At 45.4% G+C, this 17,846-nt stretch overlaps 1 protein-coding gene across 1 annotated transcript in view; it reads left to right on the forward strand.

The window, feature by feature from the left end:
• tnikb (TRAF2 and NCK interacting kinase b) overlaps window positions 1-17,846 on the forward strand; it is a 54,898-nt gene that overhangs the window by 33,425 nt on the left and 3,627 nt on the right. The window contains 18 exon segments of the mRNA XM_042068469.1: window positions 1-143; window positions 455-793; window positions 2,943-3,107; window positions 3,426-3,668; window positions 4,257-4,366; window positions 4,584-4,711; window positions 6,737-6,834; window positions 8,863-9,044; window positions 9,316-9,433; window positions 10,004-10,171; window positions 10,715-10,817; window positions 12,391-12,573; window positions 12,897-13,040; window positions 13,672-13,806; window positions 13,895-13,995; window positions 14,280-14,429; window positions 15,354-15,513; window positions 17,549-17,688. The exon segment at window positions 1-143 is cut by the window's left edge and continues 46 nt beyond it. Coding sequence (XP_041924403.1) covers window positions 1-143; window positions 455-793; window positions 2,943-3,107; window positions 3,426-3,668; window positions 4,257-4,366; window positions 4,584-4,711; window positions 6,737-6,834; window positions 8,863-9,044; window positions 9,316-9,433; window positions 10,004-10,171; window positions 10,715-10,817; window positions 12,391-12,573; window positions 12,897-13,040; window positions 13,672-13,806; window positions 13,895-13,995; window positions 14,280-14,429; window positions 15,354-15,513; window positions 17,549-17,688 — 2,810 coding nt within the window.

A 17,846-nucleotide genomic window follows, 5' to 3' on the forward strand; every position in this document is an offset into this window, starting at 1 on the left:
TGCAGCGGCAGCTGCAGCAGGAGAGGGCCTACCTGGTCTCCCTCCAGCAGCAGCAGCAGGAGCCAAGGCCCGCCGACAAGAAGCAGCTCTACCACTACAAGGACACGGCCAACCCAGCCGAGAAGCCTGCTTGGGCCAAAGAGGTATGTCGCCTTGGGCAGGGGCCGGTGGCCGCTAGCATCGGATGTCTGTGTGGGAATCAGCAGGATGTGTTGGGAGTTGTCTTTGAAGTGATTCTCTATGCATGTTTAACATAAACTGTCTCATTGGATCCACAGTATCTACGGAGGACCCACAAAGAAGAAAGCACATCTTATTGCATCATATGACTCCTACTTTCCAGTTCTATCCTCTTGGTTTTGTTATTGCAGGCAGAGGCCATTGGAGCAGTCTCACTGTCTTTACTGTGTGTGTTGTTGTTGACCATTTTATTGACCCGACCCCATGTCCTCAGGTGATGAGACGGGCCCAGAGTAACTCCCCCAGACTCCCCCCCAAGAGGTATCACTCCTTCAACACCCCCAGGGACCAACCTGGCGGCCACCACCTGGCCCCCAACCCCCAGGAGAGCCCCAGCCGTAGCCCCCGCCACCGCGGCTCCCCCGCCCGTCCCCCCTCCTATCCCGCGGCCTCCCCCTCCCGCAGGGGGTCTCATGAGTGGCGGCTGCCTCAAGGCGCCAACATCCCGTCCATCCGGGTGTCCTGTGAGCCAGACCTGGAGGACATGCTAAGGCAGTTCATGGCACGCAAGGCAGAGGCCCGCGGTCGTAGCCCTGACCGCACAAACAAACGGGTTAGTGCGGGACGGACCCCAGTGCTGTTGGGGGGAAAGAGTCCCATGTTGGCTGGGTCGGTGATGGGAGCTCTCATGGGTAGCTTGGAGCTCTCATTGAGGGTTTGAGTAGGCTCTGTCTAGCTCTCTGTCGACTCCCTGTTGAGCAATAATACACACCTCAAAGTGGAGGATATTGTTGCGAATATAACACGGTTGCCAGAATTCCTCCAAACCTGTTTTGCTTTCAGTCGTATTGGTCTTTATTTTATACCGTTGTAGGATGCAGGTTCGGGTTCAGGTTCATGTTACTTTTTACATAGATAAATTTGGGTTGTAGTAAAGAATCCTCATTCGTAGACACACATGCAGAAAATAGACATGCAATACTCTCTCTGCCGGTCGCTGCCTTCAGGTTAGTTAGTTCCATTTACAGGAACTAGTTTAATTAGTGTGACTGTTGGATTTTTAACATGTCAACACATTGTTATGTGAGTTCTAAATCAACCGTGTTATATTTTTTCCTCAAATGTTTTCATTCTCTCTTTTTCTTTTTTGGGATCCATAATTCTATGGAGGCTTTGTGGACTATCACTTCCCCTTACCCCTTTGATTTGTCTGATTCTAAGGATAAAGTAACCTCCCTGCCCTCAACTAAGAGATGCTGCCTATTTCCAAAAATGCCCAGTTCTAACCATTACTAACCCCTTTGACAATGCATTGGGGCAGGTGGCGTTTTATGCACTGAGGAAAATAATTCACTTTCTCACCCAGACTGCAGTATTCCCTGGAGGACACTAACTGCTATACTCTCTTTTTATCCACAGGCAAGACAGGATGGGATGGTGCTTGTTTTTTTTATATAGAAATGAGGAGTGAATTTGGGTGTGGACTTTTTTAATTTGTGTACAAATTAACAAAAAATATATTTTTTTTATCATGTTGTTATCTTTGTAATCAGACATGTTGTTGTAGCTGATTCAGTCATGCCTCGATAGGTTGTAAATACACATGGCACCCAGATTCACCTCCATTTCATTGTAGTCAGTCATAACAAACCTGTCATCTCCTTGTGTTTGTCCTCATGTGGGCTCTGGTGGTGTTCTTGTTACTGGGATATCTAATGGCCTTAACGCTGTTCATGAGTCTTGGATGGGTTTGTCGTGTCATGGTATCTTCTGCATGGCAAGAGTGTGTTTGGGAAGAGGTCCTGTTTGAATCTCTTGCTGGGTGAAGTCTCAATAGATCTGTGTACTAAAACAGTAAATTTCCAGTCTTTATGTTCTAATATTGATATACTCCATACTGCAAAACAAAAGTGCAACAAAGATACAGTCACCTTGACCATCTCTTGCATTTCTATATTTTATTTAGAGTTTAACTGGTTGCCCTGAGTCTGTTTCAACTGACTTGTGCTGTGTCTGTCTAAGTTGTGACGCCATATCTCTATTTAAAGTAGCCCAACTGGATGGACATGTAGGACTGGCTACAGCTAGATTTAACTTTTTTTATAGATCAGACACTAATCCTCCTCTGATCTGAAAATATCCCGGAATGAGGACATCCTGAGCCATTTAATGTGGGACAGATACATTTTGATCAAATTGACTTGACTCAGAAGTTCGGAATATGAATTAAGATGTCCCTAGAAGCAAGCCAGGCATATCAGTGCGTGCAGACAATATGCGTTTTTTCATAAGTTATAGAAGTGAATTCATTACACATACTAACAGATAAGGTGCAAACTGCCAGTCAGTCACAAAGAATCCCATTTCCCCTCTCCCTCTTAGACAGTCCTTATCTGCCTCTCTCATTTAAATGTGGTATTTATTTGAATAGTCGGTGCCTCTGCTGAATTCATAATGCGAATTCAGGATTTAAATGTCCATCTCATCTATTATTATACAAAATAAGGTAGTCTGAAAGCAGTTGCTTGGTCGGTTTCAAGGGCAAATTATGAATTTGCCCTTTTGGCCACAGATCGCTCAATGTCAGTTCACACAGATGGTGGGGACTTTAAATTTGACACTTTTACACATTGCAGTATGTTAATTTTTAGTCCTGACTGCCAAACAAAAGGGGCTATGGCCTGCTTAACTCTTTTGGTGAGCGCAGTGAGAGGTGAGGGTGAAATGGTCTTCCTGTCGTAACTCGGTTTCCTTGGATACAGGTGGAGGAGCGCTCCAAGCTCAACCGCCAGAGCTCACCGGCCCTGCAGCACAAGGTGGCCAACCGCATCTCTGACCCGTCCCTGCCCCCTCGCTCCGAGTCCTTCAGCAGCGGGGGCATCCAGCAGGCGCGCACGCCACCCATGCACCGCTCCATCGAGCCCCAGGTGAGATCCTGCCACACGGCTCTGGGGATGGGTCACTGCAGATGGACACTCCTGTCTGTCAGAGAGGCTAGAGCCAAGCAAAGGCTCAAATAAGCCAAGAAGCCAGCCACTGTAATTGAAAATGGCATTTTCAATCATCTCCATTCACTGGAAATGGCAGATTTTAGCAAAAGCAATTAGAGTACATGGCTGCAATAAAACATTGGTGACATGTTCTTGTATAAGCAGTTAGCTGTAGCAATGTAGCACTATGATATCTATTATCCATCAGCAATCTAATATCCATTTTGTCTTATCTGCTGTCATCCCCCACCCCAGATGGCCCACCTCGTCTCGGTCAAGTCGCACGGCTCCTCCATGACGGGCTCCCAGTCTCTGCATGACCAGTCTTCCCAGGGCGTCTCCGCCTTCCAGGAGAGCCTGTCCCCCCACCGCCCGCCCATGCCGCGCCAGAACTCGGACCCAACCTCTGAGACCCCGCCTCCTCCACCACGCATCGCCAGCCGCGACGACAAGTTTGACCGCTCCTGGCTGAGGCAGGACGAGGACCTCCCCCCTAAGGTGAGACCAGAGATGGACACACAGGCCCAATAAAGGTGCAGAGTACTAAACTGGACACTACTGTGGTGTCATTTATTTTATTTTATTTTTATTTATGAACGCACCTCTTCAACATTTCCATTACGCCAGATTGGTGTATCCGTCATACGTATTACGTAGTTATTTTGGATTGGTGTATCCGTCATATGTAGTTATTTTGGTTTGCTGATTGTTGGTTTCACTTATGTGTGTGTGTTCATGAGAATGTGAACGTCTGTGGTCTGTTTTATTAATGAGGGATGTGCATAATTTACTGTTTTGTTTTCTATTTACATTTTCATAAAAAAACACTGACAAAAATTAAGTTGACACTAAGGTTATGCTTTGTAACTTACACGCTACATCTACAGAACTTACTAAAGTTCTCCTCCATAGAGAGCTGACAGACATTTGTATATTTGTGGATCCCACCAGAGTAAAGATTGGATGGGACACACTACAGCATGTAGCAGTACCTGTGTTTTATTTTGGGGAATGGCAAATTTTGTTTGTATTTGTTATTTGCGTTTTTGATTGGAGTATGATCAAGCTGGTCCTCCTCATTGGAAGGTGCCACAGAGGACCACCTCGATATCCCCGGCGCTGGTCAGGAAGAACTCCCCAGGGAACGGACCTGGCGGTCTGGGCCCACGGACTGGGTCCCATCTCATCCGGGCCAGGTATGCTGTTGTTCCTGTGTATATGAGTGTGTGAGTATGTGTGTGTGCGTGTGTGTGTGTGTATGTGTGTGTGTGTGTGTGTGTGTTTCTGTAACAACTGACTGAGTAACTGATGAGCAACAACTGACTTCCTCATGCAGGTGAATCATTGTTTACTGTTTTTCCACCCCCCCCCCACCCTGCTTCACTGATTGTCTCCGGATGTGTGTTGCCACAGTAACCCAGACCTGCGGAGGACGGACGTTTCCATGGAGTCGGCCCTCCCGAGGACCAGCAGCGGGAGTTCGTCCAGCTCCAGCACCCCCAGCTCCCAGGGTGGCTCTAGCGAGAGAAAGCGTGTGGGAGGTGGGTGTCCCACTGAGACCAAGACACACACACACACACACACACACACACACACACACACACACACACACACACACACACACCTTCCTACCATCCCCTGTGGCCGCCTCTGGGCTCCTACACTATTCTCTACATCCTCCACCACCCACATCTCTCTCTCTCTCTCTCTCTCTCTCTCTCTCTCTCTCTCTCTCTCTCTCTCTCTCTCTCTCTCTCTCTCTCTCTCTCTCTCTCTCTCTCTCTAGTCAAATGCGCTTTGGTAGATTAATTCATTATAAGTTAGGTAACTTAATAACATGGCAGAGTATAAGATGTGCGTATACACTACATGCATATACAGGTGCTGGTTATATAATTAGAATATCATGAAAAAGTTGATTTATTATATGAAACTTGTATAATGTATACATTCATTCCACACAGACTGATATATTTCAAGTGTTTATTTCTTTTTTAACTAATGAAAACCCCAAATTCAGTATCTCAGAAAATTAGAATATTGTGAAAAGGTTCAATATTGAAGACACCTGGTGCCACACTCTAATCAGCTAATTAACTCAAAACACCTGCAAAGGCCTTTAAATGGTCTCTCAGTCTAATTCTGTAGGCTACACAATCATGTGGAAGACTGCTGACTTGACAGTTGTCCAAAAGACGACCATTGACACCTTGCACAAGGAGGGCAAAACACAAAAGGTCATTGCTAAAGAGGCTGGCTGTTCACAGAGCTCTGTGTCCAAGCACATTAATAGAGAGGCTAAGGGAAGGAAAAGATGTGTTAGAAAAAAACAAATGTGTGGTAGAAAAAAGCAGTAGGGATAACGCACCCTGGAGAGGATTGTGAAACAAAACCCATTCAAAAATGTGGGAGAGTCAGCTTCAGGAAACCCCACGCACAGACGTATGCAAGACATGGGTTTCAGCTGTCGCATTCCTTGTGTCAAGCCACTCTTGAACAAGAGACAGCGTCAGAAGCGTCTCGCCTGGGCTAAAGACAAAAAGGACTGGACTGCTGCTGAGTGGTCCAAAGTTATTCTCTCTGATGAAAGTAAATTTTGCATTTCCTTTGGAAATCAAGGTACCAGAGTCTGGAGGAAGAGAGGAGAGGCACAGAATCCACAATTGCTAATTGTAAAGTCCAGTGTATTTCCAGTGTTTTCACAGTCAGTGATGGTTTGGGGTGCCATGTCATCTGCTGGTGTTGGTCCACTGTGTTTTCTGAGGTCCAGGGTCAACGCAGCCGTCTACCAGGAAGTTTTAGAGCACTTCATGCTTCCTGCTGCTGACCAACTTTATGGAGATGCAGATTTCATTTTCCAACAGGACTTGGCACCTGCACACAGTGCCAAAGCTACCAGTACCTGGTTTAAGGACCATGGTATCCCTGTTCTTAATTGGCTTAAAAATCTATGGGGTATTGTGAAGAGGAAGATGCGATACACCAGACCCAACAATGCAGAAGAACTGAAGGCCACTATCAGAGCAACCTGGGCTCTCAAAACACCTGAGCAGTGCCACAGACTGATTGACTCAATGCCATGCCATCAAAATTAAAAGAAATAAACATTTGAAATATATTAGTCTGTGTGTAATTAATGAATGAATATAATATACAAGTTTCACTTTTTGAGTGAAATTACTGACATATATCAACTTTTTGATGATATTCTAATTATATAACCAGCACCTGTATATTCTTTTCTAAATTAATCTAGTAGATTAAAGTTACAAGTGCTAATTATCAGAACAAAGTATAATATGTACACATACACATAGAGACTCTTTCTCTGTATCTCTCTATTGGTTGTTGCCTGTCTCATATCTCTATACCATATAATGCTGTCTCTATTTTGCTCTCAGCAGCAAGAGGGCATCTCATGTATTGGGCGGCATTCAGGCAGAGCACATCTTTTTGCCTCTCTCTCTCTGCTGTGTTTTTGTTGCCGTTGTTTTGCTTTGCTGGTTTGTTGTCTGCGGAGTCTCTGTGTTGTCTGACCCCTGCTCTGTATTTCTCTCGTCGCCCAGGGTCCTCCATCCCCGAGGGGTCTCCAGCCGTCTCCCAGGAGAGCAAGCCCAAAGCCCAGGAGGAGGGGAGGGAGGTGACCCGGCCCAGTCGGCCTGCGGTGAGTGACCCTTTATCAGGCCAGCGCTTGCGCTCCGTCCCCCATTACAGTTCACTAATCCAGCCCCTTATCCAGAACAGCCGTATTCACTGATACATTTTGACCCGACTACAGAGGTTACCACTTCCAGTCCTGGCAGCTGTATATATAATTCAGACTCCATTTCACCAGTGAAATGCCTTCCTATCTGAAGCCTCCACACGGGCTCTTATTCTCCCAGTAATAGCACTCGTGCATCAGGCCTCTCCTCTCCAACAGCTCTCCAGCCATCTCAGACACACCTAATACAGCTCTATAGCTCAAACTAGGTCATGAATGGGTTTTGCTACGAGTGCCTTTTCCTTTGTACGGTGAAAATTGTACTCTGTCCCTTGGCGCAGAATTAACCATATATCACCTTACATTTGCTCTAATCCACTCTTCTCTCTCACTTCTTCCTCTCCTCCTCTCCTTCTTGTCCTCCTCCTGGTTTTCCTTCTCTTCTCTCTCTTCCAATGTCCTTTCCACTCTTGGCTCTCTCTCCTCCATCAGAGCTATAAGAGAGCTGTAGATGAGGTCAGTGACACTCTTTCTCTTTATCTCTCTCCCTTTCTCTTCCCTTTACTCTCTCTGTTTCTCTCTCTCTCTCTCTCTCTCTCTCTAAAAGACTCTCAATCTCTTTCGTGTTTCAATCCACATGAAATCACTTGTTCATTCTTTCTACTGTCAAATGCATTCTGTATCTCCCTGGACAGACCACATGCAATCACGCTCATTCTCTCTTACTTGCTCGCTCACACACGCACTTGGTTACTCCCTCCCTCACTCACACTCATCTCTCTCTCTATCGCACTCACTCTCCTCAGCTCTTCCGCTCCCAGCAAATTGGTGTGGAAACCTTATGCAGCCGGATAATGTTCAAGCACCACGGTGTCAGTCACCTGAATTAGTTTGGATGCCTGCCCGGCACGCTCATTTGAAACAGGCACCTGTCATTAACCTTCCCCGCTGCCTCAATTTGGACGGGGCTGGTTGGGGTCTTGCTCTGTTACCATGGTGACAGTTTATTAATCTGTAAAAAGAAAAGCGGAGGATGGATTCGGATGCAGGGGTTGTGTAGTGTTAGTTAGGTAAGATTTATGTGCACTGCTACTAAATTAAACTTCTCGGCTATTCACTGCTTTTAATTAATAGCGATGAAAGTAACACGCACACGCAAGTTCACCACGTTCCATTTCACCTCTCATTTCTGTCCGAGATAGAGATAAGAGCACTCTTCCCTCTGTCTACTTAGCTTGAGTGCTTTTAGCTGGCTAAGTGGGTGGGTAGCTGTGGGCATTCTAAGCGGCCAAGTCTAGATGTCTGGAAGCGTGTCTGTTTAGCACATTTGCTCACTGGCCTCTCTCTCTGTCCGGCTGCCCTGACCGCAGGAGGAACTGGTAAGCCGGGCATCAGCCAGTGGGGCTGCTGCTCTCCACTAATATCCCCCGCATGTATCCCCACAGCCCGGCCCCCCCAAAGGGAGACCCACAGCTAACACACTCTTCTGTTGCACTGATGCAATCAGCCCTCCCGCCCGGTTCCTTTTTTGGAAATGCACGCTTTGTTCTGTACTCACCGCCATGCATCATTCTCAGGAATGATGGCTACTCTCTTGTTCTGTCCACCTCCCCCCAGTGTGGAACATCAGTTATGTTTCTGACCCTCTGGGTTGCTCTTCTCCGAGGCCTGTTTGATTTGATATGGGCTTAGATGACGCCTCTGCTGTGCTCTACCTTGTAAACCTGGTGGCACGGGACAGGTTTCAGTTGTTTTTATTCATGTTGTTGTAATTTGGTTACCTTGCCTGAGGATGTTTCATATTATTTCACTGATTTGGTTTTGTGTTTTACTTTGTTTCAGCAACAGAAACAAACCAACAGCAACCCCACATAAGTTTTTCAGTGACACCCCCAGGTTACAACAACCTTGCTTTTCATGTCATATGTTTGACTTGATGGTTTGTTAACTCTCCTTTTTTCCTTTGCTCTGCCCCCTCCTCTCGCACAGGATTTGACTGCTCTGGCCAAAGAGCTGCGTGAGCTGCGCTCCAATGAGGACACCCACCGCCCACCCGTCAAAGTGACGGAGTACTCGTCCTCCAGTGAGGAGTCGAGCAGCGATGAGGAGGAGGACGGAGAGGGCGGAGCCCACGACGGCACTGTGCATGTCAGCGACATCCCACGGATCATGTGAGTGTCTGCGACATGTCGACTTGTGGCTGCACACGTGGACGTCTGAGAGACTGTGTGCTTCCCTTACAGCTCAGCAAATCCCAGTGAATACCACCAAAATTACCCAGCATGCATGCAATTTGATACTGTTGGGATCACATTACAGTGTCACAGTCACAATCAAAGTGCATTTTCCAGAGCCTCGGGTCACACAGACACTGTGGAAGTGCTTTTTTCAGGCATTTCCTGTGATAAACAGTTTGGGATGCTGTGTGGTTTCTTCCTATAGGCCTTCAGCCGGCCAGGGTGGTAATGAACCCTTTGGTGGCATGGGCAACCAAGAGGACTCCCATGGCAACGACACTTACGGCAACAACTCCAAGGACAGCACGCTCATGATGAGAGAGGTAAGAACAGCGCAATCAGTCCACCTGATGCCTCTGGACTCTATTACCCAGGCTTCCCTCCTCAGGCTCTCCTACCAAAGGCTTACACAGGCCTCATAACCCTGTGTGTGTGTCATAACCCTGTTTGCCATCGTGTTTTTTAAATTTCATTCTGTCCGTCTTTCAGTTTGTTCGATTTATCCATGTCTTATTTGTGTTGGTTTTACTGCATTATTTCTATGCCCTCTCTCTCTGTCTCTAACTTTGTTTGGCTTTGGGGTCACCTGTGCCTGTTCTTAATGCCCACCTCTGGATGGTTGGTTGATTGGTTGATTGATCTCACTGGTTTTGTGAACCAGTGAGAGAGGACGCACCCATGGCTGCAATTCCCTGCTTTTCCCACATGGTGGCCCATGGGCCATTAAGCAGCAGTGCATGGCTGGGTGGGCTGGGTGGTGTGGTGTGGTGTGGTGTGGGCATTTGTTGAGGGGGTTTGCTGTGCCACGCAGGACGTGCCGACCCGCGAGCCAACCCTCCCCTTGTCACGGCAGCAGTAGAGTAGCCCCTTCTCTTCTCTGTTCCTCTCTGCAGACGTTTGGGGACAGAAAGCGCTCGGGTCACGCCGAGAGCAACGGTTTCCCCGGTAACGCCAATCTGCCCGATCTAGTGCAGCAAAGTCACTCCCCCTTGGCCACGCCGGGCGAGGGTCCGGGGTGGCGCCCCAGTCTGCATGCGCAGGACCTGGACTCGGTGGCCGAAGTAGGTGATGAATGATGGGGTCAGCCTGTGGGAGTCACCTCTGTCCACTTTGACCCTCGACCTCTAACCCAACACGACCACTAACCCTAACCCCTCTCCAGTCACTACCATTCCAGTCACGTCGTCTCAATGGTTCAGCGGCTCCCCGCTCTTACCCCTGGTGTCCGATTCCTCCAGTCTTCTCTCTCCCTAGTCTTCTCTCTCCCTCTTCCTCTCTCTCCCTCTCCTTCTCCACCCATGTTTACACATTTAAATGTCTTGTTTTAAATACTTCCCTTTCAGTGTTTTCCACTCATTTTTCATCTGTTTTTTCTTCCTCTTCACTATGCATGAAGTAACACCTTTTTTGATTTGATTCCTTTACTTTCTTGTTAACAGCCCCTCCTAACCTTGTGCTCACTTAAATGCCCCTGCAGGCAGTCCTTTTGTAGATAATGACATAGTATTCATTTGTAAAGAAAACCTTCCTTGGATTAATCTGAGAGGTCATTATGACCTTGCGGCTGTGGTCAGTGGTTTGACTTTTCTTTGTCACGTTGCCAGTATGGGATGGGCAGTGGCTCCAAGTCCTCCTTCACTCCGTTTGTCGACCCACGCGTGTACCAGACGTCCCCGACAGACGACAACGATGAGAACTCAGCCTCAGGTGACTGGTGAATTTCATAGTCCAGACTCCAGTGTTGTTGGGAGATGCCATGCATGTTGTTCTCATGAAAACTCAAAAACAAATTGAAACATGTTTATTTTATTATTATTATTATTATTATTATTATTATTATTAGTTACATTTTTGTGAAGCTCAATGTTAACCCTTAGAACCCGATTGACGCAAAGTGCGTCAAAAAACACACCCTTCTCTGTTACGCTGCATCTGTTACATTTCTCCGGAACTGTTCATCGCAGCGAGATGAAACCTTTATTGCATGACAGAGCAGAAGTGGGGCTTTCCAAAGAGACTACACACTTGTCTGTACGATCAAGTATGAAAATGAAAAAAAGTCATGAAATTAAATCAAATTGCATCATATTTACAGTCTATACTTCTCTGCGTTACCTGCACACCCATTACTCTCGTTTGAATTACTTGCGAACCCGTGATCGCATCGATTTGGCAAGCATATCAGATGAAAGAGGGGACACAGGGCTATCCATTGGTACCATGTATATCGATCCTTCTGACTTATATAAAAACAGACGAAGTGACTGCAAAATAATAACGTCATGTACACAAACCAACGCTGCACACCCATTACTCTCGTTTGAATTACTTGCGAACCTGTGATCGCATTGATTAGGCAACCATATCAGATGAAAGAGGGGACACAGGGCTATCCATTGGTACCATGTTTTATCGATCCTTCTGGCTTATATAAAAACAGACGAAGTGACTGCAAAATAATAACGTCATGTACACAAACCAACGCTGCACACCCATTACTCTCGTTTGAATTACTCGCGGACCCGTGATTGGATGGATATGCCACGCATGACAGATGAAAGAGAAGACACAGAGCTATCATTTGATACCAAGTACATCATTCTGGGTTATTAAAAAGATGAAGTGACAGCAAAATAATAACTTCATATACTGTAGCTGGACTTACCCCACGTTTTTGTCTGTTCTTGTGGCAAAGCATGTTTATAATCCAACACTATTGTGTATTTCTCTATGGCAAAGCATGTTCATAATCCGGTTTTGAGATCCTAGCAAATTCCTGCATGGCATCCAATTTAAGGCTCACATTGCATCCCAATTTGTTTAACAAAGAAACACCTTTTTTGCCTTTACTTTGTTCATGGCAATCCAGTAAAAGGTTGAGAATCATTATGAGTGCATAGGCACGCAGGCTAACACGCAACCTCGGGTCAAGTCAGGTCAGATCAGTTCGTGTCACAGATATGGAGCGCAGAAAGGTCATTTTTCATCACTAAATAAAAAATGGAATTTATTTCTGTAAATTGCTCAGCCCCAGAGTATCCCTCCAACATGGCAATTATATTGCCCGATTCAGGGTTCTAAGGGTTAATATCCAGAAATGTATCATTATGTTCATGTACAGACATCCTTACTAGAGGAGCATCAAATTGCGATGTACTGTAGGAACATTTCTAGAAGGTCAAGCAGTAAATCCATCCAAAATCCATCCTGTAGTCCTGAAAGACTAGTCTTGTCTGTATGGGCGTCATGTTTGATTGTAGTTGCTGGGCTGTGCCCTCAGCCCTGTTTTCAGATGAGCTGATGCGTCAGCAGGAGGAGCAGGAACAGGCTCGGCTCAACGAGGCCCGCAAGATCTCGGTGGTCAATGTCAACCCCACCAACATCCGACCCCACAGCGACACCCCAGAGATCCGCAAATACAAGAAACGCTTCAACTCTGAGATCCTGTGCGCAGCACTGTGGGGTGAGACTTTGGACTCTTACAGGAGCCCAGCTGTAATCCTCTAGTTTCTGTACCTGTTTTCAAATCCAGGCCTAAAATGGAATTGCATTCTTATCGCAATGTTCTCAGTATTACAAAATCTATTACAGATATGTTCTCAGTATCACAGAATGACACCTTTGGTGTTTAATTGCATGTGGTTGTAGTTCATTTCCTACATAATGTCATTCTGTCCATGTCAAATCCAGTTTCTACTCCTTCATTTTGATCATAAGCTCCCCTTAGGGAAAACACTTAACTGCTGCAAATGACTCTGGACGGATGTGGGTCTGTGTCTTGATTAGGGGTGAACCTGCTGGTGGGCACAGAGAATGGCCTGATGCTGCTGGACCGGAGTGGCCAGGGCAAGGTGTACAACCTCATCAACCGCCGACGCTTCCAACAGATGGATGTTCTGGAGGGCCTTAATGTCCTGGTCACCATATCAGGTGAGTGTGGTGAGACGTGCACTGAGGTACAAACAAACCAAAGACCATTAACAGAGTGCCTTGTCTTTCTGAGCTGTATAAAAATACAGAGAAATGTATAAAAACGTTTAGACCCTAGACAAGTCATTTTACAAGACACAAAAGTCAACAATCTTAATAAGGTTGGTTGACTTCAAAGGACGAATCAGGTCCTGCTACAGAATGACCTCACTCATTGAGCCAAACAACATTCTCACCTTTGCACCAAGGATGACAATACACATGGATTGAGATAGACATATTTGTGTAGTAATCACAGACATATAATACTTACAATGAGGAAAGAGCACAATACAGGGATGTATAACTGTATTGATACAGTGAACTCGTATCTGATAGAAGCTGATAGACCAAGCTCGCCATTTAAACATTTGGGTGACTAGGGCTGTAATTTGAAAATTCAAAAATGCTTCATGTCTTTTTAGTAGCAAATCATATTGGCCCTTCTCTTTGGTAGACTAACCTGTTCAATGCTGCAAAAGCATAAAGATGAAATATCCTCCTTTTAGTCATTAAAATGTACAGCTACAGGATTCAGCCTTTTAATAAAATGTGGTGTTGTTAAGCTAATTATATGATATCTTCTGTGTAGGCAAGAAGAACAAGCTGAGGGTCTACTATCTGTCCTGGCTGAGAAATAGGATACTTCACAATGACCCTGAAGTGGAGAAGAAACAGGGATGGATCACTGTTGGAGAGCTGGAGGGTTGTGTCCACTACAAAGTTGGTATGTCAGCTTTTAGGTTTACTGGCCCATCCATTAAGTGTGACTTTTTCCCAGTACTCTATTCATTTGATTGTATTTTCCATCTCAGTCAAATATGAAAGGATCAAATTCCTGGTGATTGCTTTGAAGAACGCTGTGGAGATATACGCCTGGGCTCCAAAGCCATACCACAAATTTATGGCTTTCAAGGTGAGACTCAAGGCTTCTGTAACATGTTACTGTCCTGGATACTATCTGCCCAGGCAACTATCACTGTGGCCCCACAGATAGAGATGTGTTTGAGATTAACTGAAGATGCTAAAACAAAATTTCACAGACCTAAATTTAGCAGATTTTCATTGTGCTTTGGCCTCAAACTTTTAGTTATTTAAAAATGTTTAGTGACAAGGTAATTACTATGTACCTTTAGACAGGACAAAAGAATCTTGGCTTTCAGATTTAATGTCTGTTTGTCTTTTGTCTCCATCCTGAAGTCTTTCACAGATCTGCAGCACAAGCCTCTGTTGGTGGACCTGACCGTGGAAGAAGGTCAGAGGTTAAAGGTTATCTATGGTTCCAGCGTGGGGTTCCATGTGATTGACGTGGACTCTGGGAACCCGTATGATATCTACATCCCGTCCCATGTAAGTGGTGGGGAGTGGGTCCGAGCCACCCCTTAGCCCTCCCCCACCCCATCTCGAGGGTTAGCACATTGATCTGACCTAAAAAGGGGAGGTGGTCCTGCTTGATTTTTATGTATTTCTTGTTGACCATCTCGGAATAGATTGATGCTTGATTGCATTTCCTTCAAGTAGTTGATAGTTACAGTATTTTGTAATCATTACTAAAAATGTCTTGACATTTGCCATTGCACTTGAAACTGTCTCAAGTTTTTAAGGCCTACTGCTCTGTAAGAAATATAATTGTCATTTCTGATACTTGACATAAGCAAGTTACAGTGTATAATCAACTGAATGCTTATAATCAACTGAATGCTTAGTGTCATTGATGTTCTCATACATGTACAGTATATGTTAAATGTACTGTGTGTATACAGTTAAGAGATGAATTTTGTTAACATTTGAACAACACTCATCTCCCCACTCTACGACCTTTGACTAACCGCTAAAGCTAAGCACGTCAGATGTCATTCTAAGCCAGAGCATTGAGCGCGAGCGCTGCAATCCCTCAGGCACTCCAACGCCTCACCTGGCCTCTTGGAGTGAGTTTGCCATAGTGCCGTTAACTGGAGGACAAGTGGGAGATGATATTGTTGCAGCAGTTTCTCATAGGGAGAAGCGCTGGTCATCACTGAAAAAAGAGCGAACGAAATAAAAGAGAAGAAAACGAAAGAGTTAGTAACCCAAAGTGGAGGAGATGAAAGTGGTGGTGGGTGGGGGACAAAAAACAAGAGAGAGAGAAAGAGAAAGAGAGCAAGAGATGACTGCGCTTGCAAGGGAACAGTGGCACCTGGTGGTGGATTGTGTTGTGCACTGCGGCTCCATCTTGACAACCCGAGGCTCATCTGCCACCTCCCCCCCTCCCTCCCCCCATGTTCCCTCCCCCAGATTCAGAGCAGTGTCACCCCCCACGCCATTGTGGTGCTCCCCAAGACCGACGGGATGGAGATGCTTCTGTGTTATGAAGATGAGGGTGTCTATGTGAACACTTACGGCAGAATCACTAAAGACGTGGTGCTACAATGGGGAGAGATGCCCACCTCTGTTGGTAGGTTTTTGGTTGTTTCTTTCAGTGGACACAAAAAAAAGAACGAGTTCCCACTCCCCTTGCAGTATCCCTTGACGCTTAGAGTTGTTAGGTGCGACTACCCCCCACCCCACCCCCCCCACCCCCCACCCCCAACACTCCCTCTCCTCACCCTTCACTCCAAAGTCCGGCAAAAGCACGATCCCCTTAAAGGATAGGATATCTGTGCTCACCCCCCTTAATCCCCTCCACACACAGACACACACCCAGGGATGCATGGCCTCCTCACCTTAACCCTGTCCAGTGTTCACTCCTTCCCTAGCCCCTTAAGACCACACCTCTGCAGTTCTACTCCTGCTTCTGTCCCCTCTCTGGTCCTCCTCAAGCAGTGTCCACACATACGCCACACATACACACACACACACACACACACACACAGTGTTCTTGTCTCTGTGTCACTCATTTTATGTTATTTGTGTACCTTATTGGTGTCATTTGACATTGACAATTTGAAGAGACTCTTGGGTAGTGCAGACAAGCTCATTTGGAGGGTTTCTGTGAGGTGATGATGTTGTCTGCGGTGTCTGTGTAATCATTTCTGTCCATCTCAGTGACATGAAACCCCAAATGAGCTTTGGTTTCAAATAACTAAACATCAAACTATTATGTCCTTGCTCTTATGAGAGTAGAAATGTAGGATACAGGTCCATTGTTTTCAATTTGTAGTTTTCCTAAATCCGTTTTGAGACATGACAGCCCCTCAACTTTTTATAAGGTATTAAAAACATATAAATGCAGAGTGTCGATTTTGTGGTTAAATTTTTTTTTAACAAATACATTATGTGATTCTAAACATATAATGAAAACCCAGTGTTTCTTGCATTGCATCCCCTTGTTTCTATGATTTAGGCAAGTTATGCATTTATTTACATTTTTGGGACCACACAAATGTAAAGAAATGTATACAGAAATGCCTGAAGAAACAAGCTTTATGGGAAAATGTGCAGGAGTATTTAGAAGCATTATTTTTTTCATTATGCCTTAGTCACATACTGTCAGTCTAAAATTGCAAACTACACACTGCATCTTTAAATGGCAATTAATGTTTATGGTATAATAAAAGATAAAACTCTTAAAAGTCTACTCAGGAGTTTAATGGTAGTTCCTTACTTCTAAGGTTCTAAGTAGACCCTTAAGCCTTTGACACTTTTGTCTCTAAGAGTCTGCATAAAATCACAAACAGAACTTTTATTTATTCAACATTTTTTTCTGCATAACATTACAGCCTGTTCTAAATTTGCTATGTATTTGTTTCCATCTTTGTCCTTTGAGAAATGTGGATATGTTTTATGTTTTTCAAATATTTTGAGGATTTACCATGTAGGCAATTTTTTGCCTCTGACACAACTGCATTGCCCTCTAATGTCCCTGCCCCACAAAAGAAATCAGAATTCATTCCATTCATATTTGAGACTTAACCGCTGGCCAGAATATGTTGTCAAAATGAATCCGAATTGTACTGTAGATCTTAGTAGCAAAACTGTTATTGTCCTTGTAGCTCTGGAAACATCATCCTGGCATTCCACAAAAGGTCTCAAAGCCTTCCTACCTGGGCATCTCTCTTCGTGGAGGACCCATTTGGTCTTTATGTTTCTAGCCACATACTGTAGGTATCATGAAACAAAAACATAGACCCTTTCAATTCCATTCACCTCCTGTAAAGCATTTATAAAGGAAACAGGGATCAGCCAAGAGTGAATCCCATACTGATTGTGTGGCTCAGAAACTGCTGCAATAATTGCCTCCTGATAAAGTGGGTTTGGTTTGGGCACACACCCGTTGGCATTGGGCATGCGGGCTGCTGGTCCAAACATGCGGCCACTGGTCAGGTGTCGCTTTTGGCAAGTCAGAAGTCGTCGAACCAAGGGGGGGTTGTTGACAGACATGTGACAGGCGTTTCCTCTCGTGAGAGTCAGCACTCTCCTGTCATGTCTTCTCTTTTGTCCCCCATCTCTCTCCCTACCTTCCTCCACCCCCCTCCTGTTGTCCAATGTAGCCTACATCCACTCCAACCAGATCATGGGATGGGGAGAGAAAGCCATTGAGATCCGCTCCGTGGAGACGGGACACCTCGACGGAGTTTTCATGCACAAGCGAGCTCAGCGACTGAAGTTCCTCTCTGAGAGGAATGACAAGGCAAGTTAACCCTTTACGCTATGACCCCCTGAACTGCTGTTCAGATCTGAACAGCTATAAGAACTTACTGGACAGCTATATAGCCTTATTCTTGTTATAGCAAATGTACATAGTTTGGTGTTCCAACCACAACATAAAGCACCATTGCCTCACCAAAA

This window comes from Alosa sapidissima, chromosome 17 (genome assembly GCF_018492685.1).
Source record: "Alosa sapidissima isolate fAloSap1 chromosome 17, fAloSap1.pri, whole genome shotgun sequence".
NCBI lineage: Eukaryota > Metazoa > Chordata > Actinopteri > Clupeiformes > Clupeidae > Alosa > Alosa sapidissima.